The 19903-nt window shown below is 40.9% G+C and overlaps 1 protein-coding gene across 3 annotated transcripts; it reads right to left on the bottom strand.

The window, feature by feature from the left end:
- Positions 1 to 225: 225 nt before the first annotated feature.
- dnd1 (DND microRNA-mediated repression inhibitor 1) lies at positions 226 to 9760 on the bottom strand. Of its 3 annotated transcripts, none has more exons than XM_044126223.1 (6): positions 9628 to 9757; positions 8250 to 8405; positions 7474 to 7579; positions 2696 to 3021; positions 2370 to 2502; positions 235 to 1168 (listed from the first exon to the last, which is right to left on the bottom strand). In XM_044126223.1, exons 3-6 carry the CDS (start codon positions 7532 to 7534, stop codon positions 636 to 638), a joined length of 1053 nt encoding a protein of 350 aa, XP_043982158.1. In that variant the 5' UTR covers positions 7535 to 7579; positions 8250 to 8405; positions 9628 to 9757; the 3' UTR covers positions 235 to 635. The 3 variants fall into 3 exon arrangements, with proteins under 3 accessions (XP_043982156.1, XP_043982158.1, XP_043982157.1); XM_044126222.1 differs by having other exon boundaries at positions 8250 to 8335; XM_044126221.1 differs by lacking the exon at positions 8250 to 8405 and having other exon boundaries at positions 226 to 1168; positions 9628 to 9760.
- Between the last annotated feature and the right edge of the window lie 10143 nt (positions 9761 to 19903).

Raw genomic sequence — 19903 nt, 5'->3', positions numbered from 1 at the left:
CTATTATACTGGGTGTAATGGGAGAAACTATCATGAAGGGTCTGGAAAACATCAAAACTCAAAGCCTGCAGGCCAGACCTGCCTTTCAGTTCAAATGTTTCTGTGGCCCTCTAGACGAGCTTTAACCTTCAAAATAACCCTTGTGTCCTTGAACATTTTATCAGTCAAATCAAATGAGTTGTGTGTACAGTGCCGATGTGAAAGGATGTTAATTTTTAGAAGACCTCATTCAATGCAGAGACAGCTTTAATATCTTAAGTTTTATCAATGCATTCTGCCAAAACCAACCATTTGAAGACTGTCGTGATCTTGATGTGACATGAAAGGAAAATTAATTTGAAACCCTGCTTTGAGGTAAAAAACACAACTTAGGACCTAAAACACCACCCTTTTGTTTTTTTTTAGCAAATCTCTTTTATTAAAATGAGCAACTCAGAACACAGCAAGAATAAAACAATAATTTTTAAAAAAAACATGCAAACAAACTTCTTAAACTCAAACTGGACACACAAGTTAACTAATACTATTAAAAACATGCAGAAAAAAAAGAAATGACAGAATGAAATCTTTTTTTTTTTGTTCAGTAAAACATAGATGTGAAACAGGAACGTTGCAGCTGGAAGCCGGTGGGGTGTTCAGGGCACCTGCTGGTTGTGGAACAACTTCTGCAGCAGCTGCTGGGCGGCGGCCCGCTGAGCCTCCTCCATCATGACCCTGACACTGGGTCCTGGCAGCACCATGACCTTCCCCCTGAAGGCGCTGCTGATGCCAGGGATCAGAACTTTGTAGGTAAATTTGACGAAACCATCCGGTCTGGCCAAACTGTAGTGTAGATCATACAACGGCTGGCCAAACCCGTTGGCCTCGCAAACCTTACGGAGGAGCATCGTCGGAGACGGCGTGCAGACCAGGTGTTGCTGGGGGTGGTGGGAGGCCGGGACGGGGTAACACACGTGTGGGTGCGGGGAGGAGACTGGTTCCCCCACCGCCCTGCAGAACCCTGGAGAGACGGGCGGAGGAGAAGGCTGAGAGACGGCCTGGCTGCAGGGCACGAAGCACGGCTGCAGCAGAATCTTTGGGGCTGGAGAAGAACATGTCTTGCTGGGGTTTGGGTTCTCTCCTGGTTCCCAGTTGATGGAAATCTCCAATAAAAATCGCTTCTTGAATTCTAGACACAGAGTAGAGATGTTTATCTGACTATGCATAGCTTCTCCGTCACACATAGAAAAACCACAAACAGCTCCTTGCAAAAGTATATATACCCATCATAAAACCACAGTTTATTGTGTTTATTGGGATTTTTATGACACAAAGGAAAAGAAGACTGATATTGAAGGAAAATGATTCATTATTTCAGGGAAGAAAAGTCAAAAGTGATCTTGCAAAGTAATGACTTAAGTGGGACTGAATATTAGCCTGGCCATCGCCTTCTTGCTCAATTCTCATTTCCTCTCGGTGCTCTGTCTTGGATTTCTCCCATTGAGCTCAATTTCTCCAATAGAATTTCATCCTGGCCAATCAGCAAATGGAAGGAGAAATTGTAAATGAAGTTACTTTTCTGCCCTGGTTTAGAATCGTGCTCCATCTGTAGTTTGAGCAAAGGCAGCAGGTGAAGTGAAGGAAGCCGTTCAGTTCGTGTTGGACATGCTTGCAAATATTCTGCTATTAAATTTGGAACGAGGAATGTTTGAAGCAATTTATTGCTGGCAAAGATGATTCTCGCTTCACAGTGAGGGTTCATTGGAAATTTACAGCGCCTCACATGACCAAACATTAGTGATTGGGTAAAATCAGACAATCATTTAAAACTTAGCAGAGACCATGCATGCAGGATGTGATGGTTTCTCAATAGCTGAGGGTCCAGATTGTACAAAACCTAGTCAGAACCAGACCCTGGTTTTTACTGGGGTACATGAATAGAAATGGACAGAAAGTTTTTCAGTTTTACATTTGTTAAAACTTATTTAACAATAAGGTAAACTTTTGCAAGTTTACCAGCGAGTATGTGATGATGATTGACAGCGCCCAGCCCCTCCTCCTGGCTCTGATTGGTTGTTTTTGGTTGCTATCACTGCATTTCTTCAGACAGGAAAAATAGCTCAGGGAGAAGATCAGATTTTTCACAGATTATCCATCTTATCACAAACTGTCAGGATATACAGACAGTTTGAACAGGTTCTTTATAAAAGTTGCATAATGGAGTTTTAATAAATAAAAATAGAAGTCATGCATCATTTTCCATCACAATGTGGCACAGTGCTGTGCTGTTCTATCTAAAACAAACTGAAAGATATTAAATGTATTCCTGTAGAATGACAAAATGTGTTAAATTATTAAAAGACCAGAAGTTGGACTGGTCTTTAGATTACCTGCCACTAGATCCTTCTTGGCCATCGACGCAGTATGATGGGAGGAGAAGGCGACCACAGCAGAGACCCCCTCTATTCCAGGACCGGTCTTCAGAGAAACCCTCTCCACCCCCTCCACCAGCCGCCGCAGGACCTTGAAAACACACACACACACACACACACACACACACACACACTTATCAGTCCCACCTACCTTCCAGAAGACGTTGTGTCTTGGTACATAGTTTGAATAAATTCATTTCTGATCACCGCATTCTTGTTCTTCAGTTTTAATAAGTTGTGTAATAAATTCAACATGTCAGTCCCAACAGGCAGACCGAACTAACCTGCTTCAGGTCTTCTTGTTTAGTGGCAGCCGGCAGATTTCCAATACAGAGGTGTCTCTTCTCCGTGCTGCGGCGGACACAGAGGTAGCTCTTGGGCTCCAGCATGTAGCCGTTCAGCTTGAGGACGGCTTCGGTGGCGAGGGCCGGTGTTCCGTATTTAGCATAGGCAAAGCCCCGGTTCTGGCCACTAAAGTTCATCATGAGGCGGAACTCCCAGAGAGGTCCCACAGAGCTGAACAAGGGGATGAGCAGGTCCTCGTAGGCGTCCCGAGGGATGTGGCTGATGAAGACCTCACAGCGCTCGCCTGGGGTTGGACCGTCCCACCCTAAATCAAGAAGACAAGACGGGGGGCTATGAGGCTCAGTGGCAGATGAACTGCCACCAGTCAGGATAAATATGACGATTAGGAACATTTAGCTACATTCCAGAGAGAACTGCACACACAGAAAGAACCGCCTTAACAGGAGGTTATATTCAGCATGTGATCCTATTTCATCAACTTGGGCTATGTTCACACACCAGGAAAAAGCAACCCACATCAGACTTTTTCACAGGAAAATAAACAGCCCAATTTTGATCTTTTGACCCCCAAAAAATTCCACTTGTCAGCTCCAAGGCTGAAAAGCTTTAAAATGCATCCACAGCGTTGTTACCGCCGTAAACAGAGCGCTGACATCCACCTTGTTCTTCATACGGACTTTGGGCTCGCAAACCGCTCAGACCAAAATCTGATTGTGGTTGTATTTAATTAGTCATGATCATGCAAAAAATAAAATTTAAAAAAGTTAGATTTAAAAAAAAAAAAATTTATTTTAATTGAGCATCAAGACTTACTGTGACATTTTCCATACTTGCATATGAAGTTGATCTTATCTACCTTTCCCTCTGGGACTAAAAACATATATTTATTCATTTAGTCATTCATACCTCAGTAAGGGTCGAACAGTCAACCACTGTCTTGTTTTCCTCCAATGTTAGAGGTTTGACTGTCTGACTGACAGACATGTCTGCTGTTTGCAGTTAATAGCTGTTAACTGCAAACTCAATAACTTCCCATTTTTAGAAACATTTTAGACAAAATGTTTGCACTCCAAACGGTTCTCTGTGACAATATTGATTCCTGGTGACAATATAGTAGCAATATATTGTGCAGCCCCTCTTCTGGTTTAAGCAGCTCTGTTTACCTTTCCAGAGGCTGAATTAATAGCAGTGTGACACACTGTGTGGTTGTTCTGCATCTACTGAAGGTCATTCTGCTACTTTTTCTATGAATTCTGTGAGGTCACCACAACACAGCAGATAATCACCACCAATCATAGGAACTGTGTACAACATCACAACACCTTTTTTAAATTTTCATTATCAAACATTTATCAGTGTTTATTTGTGATGTTTACTGCCAAACAAATAAAATATACTTTCTTTTGCTGCTGAGTTTTTATACTAAATACATCATCATTGCTTCCCATGAAAAGAAATAATGAATAGATAATTGTATTATCTCCTACATTACTCATGTTTATGCATTAGACATGCTAAAATTATATCAAATAATACCACACTGTTATGCCATTTGCAAAATATAAAACTATATAACATGGCTCAATTATTTCAATGTAAAAAGAAAAACAACAATTATTCAACAATTATTCCTGCTGTTAAATTCTACCTATATATATATATATATATATATATATATATATATATATATATATATATATATATATATATATATATATACACATCACAACTATAAAATATAGGCCCACCAAATCTAGTATTTCTATATCTGATATGAAGCCAACTGTTATCAATGCAGAATATTAGACCTTTTTATTCTTTCAACAAGTCCAGTAAGCTGACTTTATGTGGAGCTCCTTTAGTTTACACACCATATAACCACATACACTTCCAGACAGACAAATTTATCTTCCTTGTGGGCAAATGAAAAGCACATGGCCTTTCGTTCAGTCAGCTGACCAGCAGTGTGCAGAAGCAGCAGAGGGACAGTTACGTATTTGTTCTCCACAGCCAGACCAACTCTGGCCAGTCAGGTCCATTCATTTCATCAGGAGGACTCTCCTTAAGTATTGAGCAATAAACAAAAATATTTTATTGAGGAACAGAAAATCATAATAACGATAAAAGTCAGCTTTAACATTCTATAAGACAGACCATGCATGAGGCCCACATCGCTCTGCTGCAGCAGCTGAAGGAGAATGAGGGAAATGTTGACATCTTGGAAACAAACAGAAAACCTTGGCAGGTTACTGGAACGGACCCACAATGCTTTCACTTTGTCACGCAAATACTTGAGTTAGTCAAGATAAAGAGTGTCAACCTCCAGTCCTGTAGGGCCGCTGTCCTGCAACATTTAGATGCGTCTCTGCTGCATCACACCTGAATAGAATAATTAGGTCATTAAGGCTCTGGAGAACTGATCCACACAAGGAGGAGGTCATTAAGCCATTTCATTCCAGTGTTTTGTAGCTGTGGTACATCTAAAAACTGCAGGACAGCGACTGGAGGACTGGAGTTTGAGACCTGTGGTCAAGATAAAGATAATCAGAGTAAATATAAGTAGGTTTCAAATGAGGATTTCAGTCATAAAGGGAAAAACAGTCAAAGCCAACCTGTGAAAAGTGAGCTCACTCTCAACCCAAACATCTACAAATGATTATTACCTCATCTGTAGATGTAATTATCTAAATAAACCTCTGTGAGGATCACAAAAAGCAACATCTAAAAAAATCTAAAACAGAAGAACAAAGTCACTCACAGATGGGAAAGGGTTACCAAGGTCTTTTTTTGAATTTCCAACATGTTTATTTATATTACAAACTTAATACACAACAAGACCACACAGAGCATAAAACAATACACTAAATAAAAAAAGTTCCATCCCACATGGATCCATCCAACTGTTCAATCAAGAATCCTATGATCCAAGTTACAGTTCAGTCCCAAGCCCTTCAATGGTTTCCTCCATTTTAGCAGAAACATGTCCGTCATTTCATTAGCTAATGTCCTGGTTTATTGAACAAAGACATTCAGTATTTCAGCTTCCTGTGGAGAAAGACTCATGTCTGACCCGCTTTATCAAAATAACTTTCCTTTGCACCATTAGATGTGTTTGGAAATCTTATTTCTGCTGTATCAGTACGGAAAAAGTCCAGGATCTACCAGCATGTGTTTACTGTACTGATAGTAACACTTTCTGCCCTCCAGAAAACCTGAGTGATGCAACATTCCCTCAGCAACGGAGCCAACAGAGGTCGGTCAACCAAAACGACTCCAAGAGCACATCAATGTTTCAACCTGGAGGTAACAAAACATCATCTAACACTCAGCAGGCCTCACTTTCCTCAGGCAAGGTCAAAGTTCATGACTTGACAATGAGAAAGAGAGACTGGATAAACCAAGGCCAAAACCACAGCTGACCAAAACCACCACAGACATTTTACCAAAAACATCTAGATTCCAAAGATCCATCCATCCATCCATCCATTTTCTAACACTCTTGTCCCTAATGGGGTCAGGAGGGTTGCTGGTGTTTATCTCCAGCTACGTTCCAGGCGAGAGGCGGGGTACATCCTGGACAGGTCGCCAGTCTGTCGCAGGGCAACACAGAGACATAAAGGACACACAACCATTCACACACACACAGTCACACTTAGGGAGAATTTAGAGAGCCCAAATAAACTCCATGCAGAAAGTCCCCGGGCTGGGAATCGAACCCAGGACCTTCTTGCTGCAAGACAACAGCTCTACCAACTGCACCACTGTGCAGCGACTCCAAAGACCTTTAGGGAAATATTCTGAGGAGTGAAAAGACAAAAGTCAATCGTTTTGGAAGATGTGCGTCTGCGGTGTTAAACAAGCAGCATTTCAGAAACAGACCATCATACTGAGAATCAAACACGGTGATAGCATGATGGTTTGGAGCAGTTTTGCTTTCTCATGATCTGGACATCTTGTCATTACTGAGGAATCATGACTTTTGCTCAGTACCAGAACATCCAGCAGTAGAATGTCCAGCCATCAGAACATGGCCTGCAGCTCATTGGTTACGCAGCAGAAGAATGATCCAAAGTATAGCAGCAAGGTCACCTCTGAATGACTCAAAAAGGAAAAAAAACAAATAACAAAATTAAGCTTTCCAAACCCTCCAATATAGCTGAATTTGAACATTTCTGTAAAGGCGAGATGGTCCATACTTCTCAGTAATGTTAAAGACTCATTAACACTCTTGATGTCAGTTGTTGGTGGCACAACTAGTTATACGGTTTAGGTTGTTTGCTTTTTCACGTATGGTCAGGTTTGGCTTGGATAACTTTTTCCCCATATGAATAAAATTCTCATGTAAAAATTTATCTTTTGGTTTAATCATCCCATCTCTGTCTGATTCAAATTTGACAATGTAAAATTTTCAGAAGAGATAAAAACAGCAGCAGAGATCTGCAAAGGGGCAAATAGTTTTTTTTACAGCACTGTCTGCCTAACACAGGGGTGGGCAATCCTGGCCCTGGAGGGCCAATGTCCAGCAGCTCTTGGACGTCTCCCTGGTCCAACACACTTCATTGAAACAGCTGAATCACCTCCCAAGTGCAGTCAGGTTCTCCAGAGTCCTGCTAATGACCTCATTATTAGACTCAGGTGTGTTGAAGTAGAGATGCATCTAAAAGTTGCAGGAGACCGGCCCTCCAGGCCTGGAGTTGCCCCCCCCCTGGCCTAACCTGTTTATATGATGGTGTCCCAGTGTGGCTGTGTGTCTCACCCTCAGGTGGTCCTCCGTACTTCCTCTGCCCGTTAACCTGGGTCAGCTTGGTGTTGGTCATTTCCAGCCAGGCTTCCAGAGCCTGCACTCGCTCTATGTTCTGCACCTGACAGTTAAAACAGAGCAGGACCGCGTTGTTCACAACACCTCAGCAACCAACAGGAAACAGTAACCTCTCTGAGGAAACGAGTTGTCTAAAACTAAGAGACATCCAGTCAGATGCATTCCGACTGCTGCTCATCTCTACACTTGATGAATATTTTTAGAGGTTGAAATGACAAAACTCAGAGTGGTGAGGAAATTGTGTTACAATAAAGAAAGACGTAATCAAAGAGTCGTTCAATTATAATCAATGTTTTCAACAACAGTATCACAATTGGATCATTCCAGATATCATGCAGCCCTAATGTTACTGGAAAATCCCCCTTTAGTGGAAGGAAAAAAGATGGAATACAAATGTGCATAGGAAACATTAATAATGGCAGTCGAGAGGATCGTGGAGAAAACCCTGACCAAGAGTTTACAGCTTGCAGAGTACAGACTGGAGTCAAAACTTCCGGATCCACCTCACACAGACGTAACCAGGACATGTTCTACTGCCGTCACATTCCTGGACCAGACACGACATCAGAAACATCTGACCTGGGATGTTATTTAATAGTCTGAAGTCCTGTTTTCAGATAAAAGTAAAGTTGCTAGCTGAGAGAGGAAGAGAAGTTGTGTTTCTATGGGTCCAGAGTGAAGTTTAAACAGTCAGTGGAGGGGAGCCATGTCACCTGCTGGTTCTGGTCCACTGGGTTTTCTCAGGTCCACAGCCAACACAGCCACTCTAGAGCTCTTCATACTTCCTTCTGTTGACCAGCTTTACGGAGATGCTCATTAGATTTTCTAGCAGGACTTGGTGACAACCCACACAGCCAAAGGTAATGACTCTGGAGGCCAACAATTCAGTCCGACATTAAACCCACAGAGAACTTGTGGGCTGATGGTTAATAAAGTAACAAGGGCCTCCACTACTCAGAGGAGCCACATACAGAACTCTTTCATGTCATGGGCACTGATGGAGAAAGTCATGCAAAGGGAGCCCTGAACCAGTATTTACTTCATGTCTTGCACAGTACCTGGACAGGCTTTCAGCATGCATGCCGATCAATATTAAAAATGACTCCAATTTACTGGATTTTTTGTGTTTTCATTAGCTAAGCAGCTGCACAAAAGCATAACTGTCAGCACTATCAACTAGCAGCAAGAAAGGTTTGGGATTGAACCTCAGCCTGAATTTCTTGTCATGGAGTTAGTATGTTCTCCCCAGACAAGCATGGGTTCTCCAGCTTCATCCAACAGTCCCAAAACATGACGGTGGTCTTTCTAACTGGGCTCAGGTTAACATTTCATATCATCAATATTGACAGAAACATATCGCACTGTGTGGAATAAACCTATAATCAACACAAATTTCCTGTTTAGATTTGAGCTACTAAACTAAGTCTATTTATTTAATCCGATGCACCCGTACACGGAGCGAAAACTTTAAACATGTGGCAGTACCGAAAAATGATCATGAGGTGGCGCCACAGAGCAGCAGCTGGCCGTAATTAAAATCAGGTGTATTTATTCAAACGTCCTATGGAAATTATTTTTATTTTTACAAAGATAGAAACAATCTACACTAAACAGTCAATTTAAAAGACACGGACGATACATTTTACCGCGCTAAACAACAACAATAACAACAACAACAAGACGTGATAGCGATGGTGTGCGGCTAAGCTAGACCTGAAAACACAGAACCCTCTGGAGAATATCAAGGGTGGTTCTGGCGTAATATAAGTGTAAATTTGTGTAAATTCGCTACAATCAACAGCAAATCTACGTATCTAAATAAGTCATCAGACATGTAGTCGGTGAGCGTCTTTAGATTAGAGGCGCAGCAAAACAAGCAAACACTTCAACAACGTAACAGACAAACACGTCCGCGGTATCAATGCGAGTAAACCAAGTGAACTGGGAATGTCCCAGCTTTAAACAATGTAACAACGCTGATAGGCGTCACCGCAGCCCGAACTTTTAATGTTCCCAGTTACGTTCTTGCGGACATTCCGAGTAGCCGCAGACCGCAGCTGAATCAGCGGCCTGCAGAGCGCCAAAACTCACCTGGCTGCACTTGTTTTCCATCTTGTTAATCCTACCGTGGAGAACCACACCACGTGTCTTCCCGTTGCTCACCTGCAGACACTCTGCTGATTGGTGGGTCACTAATATGACGGGGCCTTCACTGCCAGTAAACCCGCAGGACGTTAAAGAGTTAAAGCATACATTATGCACCAAGCAGGGGCCATATCTGTTTGTCTGTTATATGTCCTAGAGTTAATTTATTTGGACTCAGAGCCATGAACTATTATTATCGACACAATTAAAACTGAACAGTAGGATGGGACTTTTGGCTCGTTGAAGAGAACCGAATCTTTAGGGTCCGTTCAATTTGAAGAGCCATTAAAATGATCGATTTTTGAAAATTTGAATTTTTCTAAGAACAGCCATTTTACAGCTTTAAATTAATTTAGAGGAACCTGCCTTTGAGTGACATTCACAAAAAAGAATAACCTGTATTAAATAAACTTAATATTTATTCAAGATTTACAAAATAGAACACAGTGTGTTTTTTGCCCAGTGAGTGAGATGATAAAGGTCTGTGGAAAAGGAACTTCTGTTGAAGTAGAGCAGGAGTCTTCAGATCCAGAACTCCAGGGCCGCTGCTGCACAAGGACTGGATGGATGTGTCCCTGGTTCAACACACTTGGATCACATGACTGAATCACCTCCTCCTGTTTTGGTGGACAAAGCAAAAGAGAGGACAGTAGTGATGGAGGCTGACCCAGAACAGCGAACAGAACCTGAAGCTCCCAGGCTTCAGGCAGAGGACACCAGCTGGGAGTGGAGCCACAGAAGTGGAAAGTGTTATTATCATGTTCAAAATAAAAAATAAAAATAAATAATATTTTAGTACACTACTTCTTTTTATGCTTTAAAGGCTTTAGAATCCACAGGAAAAACATTTCCATGTTCGTTCAGGTGCTGCTGCAAACTTAATCACAGACGAGTAGATTTGGATGTTTCTCCTTGAAGTCCCTCAGTCTGACAGATCAGAGTGCAGTTTGTGGTAATCGGACACATAACTGCTCTTCAGAATAATTCATGGTGCATTTAAATCTGGAGTCAAGACTTTTCCTTACTCTGTTCTTCTTATGCTGTAAAGAGAAAACGTTTTCATCAGGAGTTCAACTGTTCACACTGGATGGGGGCTGAGTTTATCTGTGCAGGCAGCAAATACAGATTACCTCAGATTATATGAACCCCAGGCCTGAAGCAGTGAGGTTCCGATTCTGTCATGATGAGTTTATGGTGACGAACAGAAGCTGCTGTTCACGGTTTGCACCACAAACTCACCGCCAGAAGTTGTTTGCTGATGTCACGCATGTATCCAGTATCCTTAATACTCAAAGGATGACGTACTCGTGTAATGGCTAAACAAAACCACAAGATGTCGGTGTTGAGCCAAAGAAGAAAATTAAAACCTGACGCATAATAAAAGCAGGTTTAGAATTTGCTCTTTGCTATCCATTCCTCACACTGTCATTTCTACAAAGAATGATGGGTAAAATTATTAATCTCTCGTTACTGCTGAATTTGAAAACATCTGACACAGATGCAAATCAAATGCAACAGACTTGTTGGTATTTAAAAAGTAACAGATTACATGAAGCATAATGGTCTAAAAAATGAGTAGAATCAATGTTCGTAGAAGATGTTCATTCAGCTTTAGATTGTAAAAAAACTAACAACAAAAAACAGTTACATGTCGTCTTTTGAGGTCAAATACAGGAAAGATTTATACACGGTGTTTATTTAGTAATTTGAAAACAACAAACTCCTTTGTAGCCTGTGTGCTGCCAGTTTCCTGTCATTCAGTCAGGTACCAGCTCATTACTGAACATTCATTTACATAAATGTGCAGGGGCCTCATGTATAAAGGCTGCGTGCGCACAAAAAATGTTCGGCGCCATATTTTACGCACAAGTCGGCATGTATAAAAATGAACTTTGTGTCAAAATTTTGTGTAAATATACACACACTTTTTCGCTGGCGTGAAAATGTGCGGCAACCACGCAAACTTTTTCTGTGGACAATAACAAACTCCATAGCGTCAAAACTCACCTAAACACACAGAAATCTGACGATATTCGGTGTTATTTACACCAAGAAGCATCAAACCTGATGTTTTTCATACTTTTAATATTTTATTGTTTAAACGTAAGCGATGAAATAGAACCGCATTTATCCTCAGACAATAAGCTAACACGCACACAAAATAAAGAAAACAAAAATAAAAGTATGTGAAAACCTCTCTAGAACGCAAATAGAATTTTTCCTCAGTTTTTGTCTCATAAAGATTTAACGCATTGGTCTATGGATCGAAACGCATAAAATGCACCTATGGGATCATTTCATTCTGACTTAAGGAAGAAAATAGGGTTGGATCATTAGATTAATTCAAACCTGCTGATTAAAAATAATCAACAGGTTTGATTATTTTTAAGGTGATCAAGGTGTGTGTGCAATCACACGTATAAGTAGCTGCGCAAAGGTGAGCCGCGTAGAAGAGGAGCTATTTGGCTCTGATGGAGAACATCGCGATATATCAGTGATCATATTGATCTGCTGGGAAATGTTGATGCTGGTTTAGGAGGGTTTAGATTGCTCAGATCGTGCGGTACCGGTACCGGTCCAGCTGCAGTACCGGTCCAGGAACAGCTGAGGAACACTCAGCTGTTCCTGGTTCTGCAGTCATCCTTCAGTCCAGCCGCCCGCTTCGTGGACATAAAGCATTCTAGTATTTAGAATAAACGTCCACATTCCCACTCAAAGGACTCTTTGACTCTCTGTCTTTAAAACTCGGCTGAACGCGCTACTGTTCAAACAGGCATTTGGATCTCTTTATTTTATTTATTTATTATTTCGATTTTTTTTCTTTAATTTTTTTTTTTATGAGGTAATATTATGTGTCATCAAAGCACCTTTTAATTAAAATATCCAAGTATTGTTATTAGAAATACTAACTACTGCTTCGAACAAAGACGTTGCCATGGTTATTGCTTCACGTGGTGGCAGACTTCCGGGTATTTATACTAATTTACATATGTATTTATGGAGGCGACAGGGCGGACCAGCAGCTGCGCTCTGTTTCCCGCAAATTAGGATTTATAAAGGAAAGATGCGCGGCCACGTGCGTGCGCACGGCTTCATGAATCCGATTTTTTTTGTGCGCCGCAATTTTCTTAATATTTCCGTACACCAAGTTTTAGTGTGAAAACTGTGCACTGTTTTCTGCATTAGTCCCCAGATCTTTGTTTTAGATTCCAGGCTTATATTTTGTCCTCTATATGATAAAACACAGCCATAAATTACAGCAACGTTTTACGGCATAGGCTACTTTACAAAGACAGATGTTTGTATCATATGTGTAAATTGTTTATTTATTTTTTTTACTAAGAAGAAAAACAGCTGAGTGAGTGTCCTTTCTGACTGATGACCTAAGATCTGGAAGTAACTCGGCTTTAGTCCTCTACTGTCTGCTCCTATGTCCAGCAGAAACTCAGATGCGCGGCCATCATGTTTTTTCTGGGCAAAAGTAACTTCTATGCTCCATTCTTTGTCAGAAACTGTTTTTCCCAGTGTGTGCAGAAGATGTTACATCTTCCAGCTCCCAGGCTGAGCACTGGTGGAAAAACAACTGTGTAGTTCACTCCACAGAAAGAGATGGTCCTGTTTGAAAGGAAAACTGCTCAGCAGCAGGTTCCTCACATGTGAGACCATTTTGATGCAAACTGATCATGGCTGTGTGCTTTTCTGACAACACAACAAGCCAAGAATGTAATGCATGTCTGTCCCTCATTTGGAGAAATCAGTCTGCTGATTAGACTGACAGTCATTTCAGACTCACAGCTTCCTTGGTTCGGATGAAGCAACTGGACTGAAATGAAGTTAGCTGATTGTTTTGTGGCAGAAAAAACCCCATAAGAGCAGAAATGTGGTTCAATATGAAGATACTTGTTTAGGTGAGACAGTTTTTATTGTTATGAATAAATCTGCATCAATCACTGGACAAAAACAACATGTCTGCACAGAAACTGCAAACAGTGTGGAACATAAGTTTTGTGTCATTACAGAAACATTATGTAAAAATAATTAAATTAAATTAAATTAAATTAAATTAAATTAAATTAAATTAAATTAAATTAAATTAATCTAATTAAATTTAATTTAATTTATATGGGTCTGGGGAGGAGGATCCATCTGTTAGATGAACTTCACATTCAGGAAGAGCAGTGTGTTCCTGGTTCTGGTACTGGTTGTGGGAAAGTGAAGCAGTTAATCCCAGGGGGAAATACAGTAACATAAAATGATCATAGAAGTAAAATTTATATAAGCAAAGTTTCACAAAGACACTTTGATTTGATTTCTATAGTTGAATTGATACTAGAGAAAAGACACAGATATCACAAACAGCAGAGATCTTTATCAGGAACAACAAGGTGCTTCCCATAGAGCAAAGACTCAAACATGGCTACTCCTGGTGCTGCTAGCATCCAGTGCAACACCTTTGACCCCCGATGATCCAGCTTTTAATTTCACTACACTTATTCTGCATGGGAAAGAAAACCCAGTGTTAGGCTATAACTGTCTTTCACAAAGTGGGATTCCACACTCATTGATGCCACAAATAATATGAATAAAATAAAGGAGACTAATGCAGTTTTTCAATGTTTACACCTGTAACTTTTAGTAGTGAGACTCAATTCAAATTAAAATGTTTAATTGAGTTAATTACAGGGTCTGTAAATAATTAATACCAATCAATTGTGTTTTAATCAAACTATACATCAATATAATAAAAGACATTTTCAATTCTAAAACTATTTTTGGTGCTGTATAACTGTTAAAGATTTTTTTTAAATAGTAAAAACCTTTTACAATGACTGGAAAGACTGAATTTGTATAATAAAATTGTTAATGGAGGCTGGCTTAGATGGCTGCATATTAATGAGAGTCAAAGATCTGAAGACTTATTACACCACTAAGCAGTGATAAACAAGCAAACAAATACAAACTAATCAGCGGCACACGGAAAAGTTTGGCAGCTCTATAAATGTACTTTCAGCTCTTCATCATCTCGGGAGCAGGTTGAGAATATTCATTAGGAAACAGGAGCTCATGATTATTCCAGACTCCGAGAATTCGTCAGCATTTGATAAGACTTGAAAACAGAAACTCCTTTAAGCAACTGACTGCGCATCTGAACTAAAGCTAACTGAAGTCTACAAAGCAGTGGCAACTATAAAAAGATTTCAAAGAGCTCCCAGCTTGCTGTTTCCTCTCTCTCAGATTTCATTAGGAGCTGCATGTCTGCTGAATGGACACAGGAGGAGCTGCAGGAACACTCAGCTGACACGCTGGGATGGCAGCAGTGATGGTTGAACACACAGACAGACAAACATCGCCTGCCGCCTCCTAAGAGCAGCTAACATGTGAAGTTCAGGGAAATTCCGGTGTTTTACAGACAGATGTACACGTGGAGAAGAAATGAGCAGTGTTAGTTGGTCCAGTAAGCATCAGGTCAGTATCACAAATATCAAGCTGTCAGTCCGGACATTGACTTCAGGAAGTGCTTCTCCATGTTGCTGTCTCCAACCGTTCTTAGGAATGTTGTTGGCATGAGAAGTGGTTGATATGATGAGCTCAGCATCATACCAACAATTAGCAAATACCTACACCAGGTGTTTGCTAACTGCTGCTGGCTAGTCTGGAGGAGCTGAGTGGGGAAGCAGCGTTTAGACATCCCCCGTTGGTTGCCACTGGATATTCAAGAATTCCTCAAACATGCAGGAGAGAATCAAAGCAAAACCCCAGGTATGTTTTTAAAGAGGGAATAACTTTATAGCATGATGTAAAGCTTGATTATCACATTTAATTGTCTCTAGTGGTCTTTGTTTGAGAGAAGTCAGACAGGAAAGTAGGGAATGAGAGGAAAGACATGCTGCACAGGTCACCAGGCCGGGACTCGAACCTGTGACAGCTAAGTTGAGGACTAAGGCCTTGTGCTTTCCCCCTGCACTGCCAAAGAGGATTTTCTCTTCAAAACAAAATCCTTACCCTAAAGTGGAGAAGGCCATGCAGAAATCACAGCTTTTACTTCTTTCTGCACTTGCCCCCATGCTGTGGGAGGAGTCATCATTCAGATCAGCTCTTACTCAGGGCTGGGCTATTTACTGGTGTAAATATTTATATTTCCTGCTCTCAGGATAAAAACAGTATATTACTTAAATGTAATTTAAGTTATTTAAGTTAAACACACTTAAACACACAAACTCATTCCAGGCCTGGTACTGCTGGAGGTTTTCTGTTGTTTCTGTCTACTGTTGCCATGTGCTTGATCAGAATAATGGGTTGCTGCAGAATCAAAAACTGAATTCTATGACCGGGATCTCCTTAGACGATACCAGGTCATATTACACGACCCCCTGACCTTAATAGTGCCGCACATCATTACAGTCACTTGTGTCTGACTATTAGGATGGTATTGTACCAGAATGACATGATTTGAAATAAATTTGGATTTTATTTAACTGGATATGAATTGGACCTGTTTGTCAAGTGTCTGGGAATTCATTCATTGTACTCTGGCTCTATATTAAGAGTTGAACTGGTGGCTTCTCAATCACAAGCTTGTGTTGACAATAATCCTTTATTCCAACCCTCTGAACACTCAAACAAACAGTTATGGCAGCACTAAGGAATGAAGGAGTGTTACTTCTGTGACATCTGCAGAGAGAAGGAGCCATGGAACGGAGCTGTTTGTCATAATTTGCAGGCTTGGCTGCAGCACTGCAGGACAACACCAGGCTGCCAGCCTCTGGCCTCTGTTTGCATGATCACCACAGTGTTGGAGGAATGATGACCATTCCCTGCAAAGCCATTCTTCTCTGCAAAGCAGGAAAGCTGGAGGAGATAGGTGCTGGCTTCTTACGCTTTACTGCCTATGAGGCATTCAGCTGTGCAGCAACGCCAGTGATGGATACCAGCATGGATTCTCCCTCTGGTCATGGGGAATAAAACAGAGAGAATGGAACAAGAGAATCCCAAATCAGAAACATGGTTGGAAGAGTGTGGAAAGGTGATCAGAATCATGACATTCTGAACAAGTCAAAAAGAAAAGACTGGACCAGAGATATCTGGGATGTGATAAGTCAACAATGAAGTGAAGGAACAGGAATAACATAACCATGCTCTTCAAAGTTGCTAGTAACTCAGTTCTTTAGTGTTTCTTTTCATTAGTCTCTTTCTATATTGGTCTCGGGTACTTGTGTGCTTGTGTTAAACACATGCCTGTGTGTGTATGTGGTTTGGTCCTGTGTCTCTCTGTGTTGTCCTGTGTTGGACTGTTGACCTGTCCAGGATGGACCTTGTCTATTGCCCCATGAACGTTAAGAGTGTTCATGGGGCAATAGGATCTCTGTATCCTGGAGATCTTCCCAATCTCCAGGATACGGGATGTTGGGTCTAAAGAGCTCATCTGCATCTATTATCACACATTTCCAGGTCAGCAAATGAACAGAGAATGCCAAAACAGGACGGTCAACAGGAGGGGTACTTTGGTAAAATATGCAGTCTAGCTATGAGGAGGTTAAGGAACGAATAGCAACAAATATTTTCAGAGAAAACAAATCATCATTTGGACAAAAACAAAACAAAGGCTGATCAGACGGGATCCTGTTGCTCATAATCAGACTTACTCTCATCACCCGAGTTGTTTAGGTGACCAGCAAAAAAACCCATTTTCTCATTGTTTAATCTTGTGAGAAGGAGACACAACAACTGATAGTTTAAGGATACATTCAGGAAATAAGTAAAGAGCTGCTCTCAGAACAGACCCCAGAATATTATACGACCCTGATGAATCCCTGAAGCATGAAAACTGGGATGATAGTGGAAAAACATCCTGAGCCTTAACTTTTTTCTCTGCCCTGTAGACGGGGAAGGGATGCTATATGTGATACACTTTTAACACATATTATATAAAAATAAGCCTTTTAATCCATGGGTGGTTTATGGTCTTGTGGGCTTCTGGCTACAGATGTATAAAACATTTTTTGTGTATAACCTTCGTCATCCAGACATTATTGTGAAGGGGGAGATCTATGAGTTTTCTCTGGGAGAATGTTTTGGGAAAACAGACCATAACTGATGGATTCTGGTAAACTTTGTGGATACAAATGGACAACAGACAGACCCAACATGAGTTTATGTTACAGTACATTCTTTGGGCAGAGCCCCAGGCTTTAGGGCCCCTGGAGCTCTTAGGCCCCTGAGCCTGGTAGGCTTGCTCAGTAATCCGATCCTATGAATAACAAGTCAATTCACCGCCTGCCTATTGCTCTCACTGTGTTCACAATAAAAGTTACTAACGCTGTTAAGTTGCCAGAAGAAATTAGCTTCCCATTGATCAGTGACAATAAATGACCAAAATGATGGTAACACTTTATTTGAAGGGTGACATGAACATGACATGAACATTAATGACAGTCTTAATGGTCGTCACTGTTGTCATGAAGTGTCTTTGGGTTTTTGTAACGTTTGTTTCCCAAACAGTGTCAGTTTTTACATATGACAGCAGGTCAGCTTTTACTTCCAGCATCAATGCTGAGGCGATGCAGCCTGTATCCTCTTCATGAACTGTCATTCTTACTATTACTGATGTTGAGTGAAAATGTGCCCCGATTTAACTTTTTGGATAAGCTTTTCTTTAACTCTGGTGAGATACCATGTGTGATCACATAATTAGCATGCAGCCTCAAAACAGACAGATGTGTGAGGTCGTTAAGGTCTTGCATAAACCTATGAGTGGAGGAGCCACGTTTTAAATGACAGATCTACACCAGCAATGAAGGAGCAAACACACATTTTTTGCTGAATGAACAGCTGGAGTCAGATTCCTGCCATGACAAAACTTTTTTCCTGCTGGTTGCTAGCACATATAGGTGCCTAATGGTGGATTCACACCAGCCATATTTAACCCGCTTTAATCAAACTCCAGTTTGTTTCCTGGTTCATCTGTGGAGGTGTGAATGTGTAAAGAAACTCTGATGTGGAAAACAGCCTAAAAACCTCACTCTGGGTTCACTTCAAGTGAACTCTAGTGTTGTTCGAATGCACATGTGAATGTCAAGCAGACCTTAGACCGTCCCTACAATACAGGGCATTCTGGGTAAATGCTGACATTACAGACATTTGTGTCTAGTTCTCGCTTTAGAAATGGCTTGTGGTCGTTTGAAAATGTAAACAGAGAAATCCTGCAACTGCTAAAGATTGACACCACTCCATGTTTGTAACAGTTTATGAAGAAGGAAGTTGTGTCTTCTTCTTTTGTGTTGCTTCCTTCAGTGTTTCCTGGTACAGTGCCCCCACAGGTGAGGAGGAGAACAGGGGTTTAGTTTGTTGGACTCAGTGCAGAGTGAAAGAGGACTGCAGCAGCTGAAACTGGAACAAAAGTGGCAATTCTGGTCTGCAGTTGAACCAGACTCATAACAATGCACTTAGATGCTGACGTGTGAATAGATGATTTGCCATTTTTACTACAAGAGAGAAGTTGAAAAACAGCTCAAAGTGACCTGTAGGTCCGATTAGAGACTTGATTAAACAAAGAAGTCGGTTTAGAAAGATCAACTTCACTGTTGATCTTTACTTCAGCAACTTCTGCTCCAAAGCATTCCAATTCATACAGTACCAGATAAAGAAGCATGAAAGCAATTAAGGAAGGCTTTTCAAAACAGGCTAAAGGAAGACAGACGTGTCTCTGATACAGCTGTCCAAATCAATTGATTCTGAAAAAGAAGATGTTTCTGGGGGGATGTGTACAATGTCAGTGCACAGCATATAGATTCCTGTTGATGTGGAGCTGGAGCATCAGCAGCAGAACTGATCCTAGAGGATGGAGCTCTGACCGGCACAGAGGGCCACACGCTATACTGGTAAATACTGTGTGTTTTTAAAGGGGCAGTATTATTTAAAATGGACTTGTATGAGATTTGCATGTTTCATGTTATAACATAATACGCTCATCAAAACATAGCTGGAGTGTTGCTTTAATTCTTTCATGCATGTTTGAGAAATCCTTTAATCACCATGGCAACCATTCAGCTGTGCAAAATGCCTGGATGGACCTAGCTACATATAAATATGGATTTTATCGTATTTGTATGGTAAAATCTTATGAATACTGATGTTTCATTACTTATATGGTAAAACTCTGGCAACCACAACTTGCAGTGTAACATTTTTATAACAACTGAAGTTAACAAAGTTCAGTGATTGT

Source organism: Gambusia affinis, linkage group LG09, assembly GCF_019740435.1.
Source record: "Gambusia affinis linkage group LG09, SWU_Gaff_1.0, whole genome shotgun sequence".
NCBI lineage: Eukaryota > Metazoa > Chordata > Actinopteri > Cyprinodontiformes > Poeciliidae > Gambusia > Gambusia affinis.
Note: the sequence above shows the minus strand (reverse complement) of the source record. Positions and strands in the feature narration are given on the sequence as shown.

Coding starts and splice junctions, on each gene's coding strand:
- dnd1 (XM_044126221.1), bottom strand. CDS start 9,648: ATGGAAAACAAGTGCAGCCAG. Junction 3,022..7,473: donor GTACGGAGGACCACCTGAGG/GTGAGACACACA, acceptor TTCTTGATTTAG/GGTGGGACGGTCCAACCCCA. Junction 1,169..2,369: donor CAAGAAGGATCTAGTGGCAG/GTAATCTAAAGA, acceptor CTCTGTGTCTAG/AATTCAAGAAGCGATTTTTA.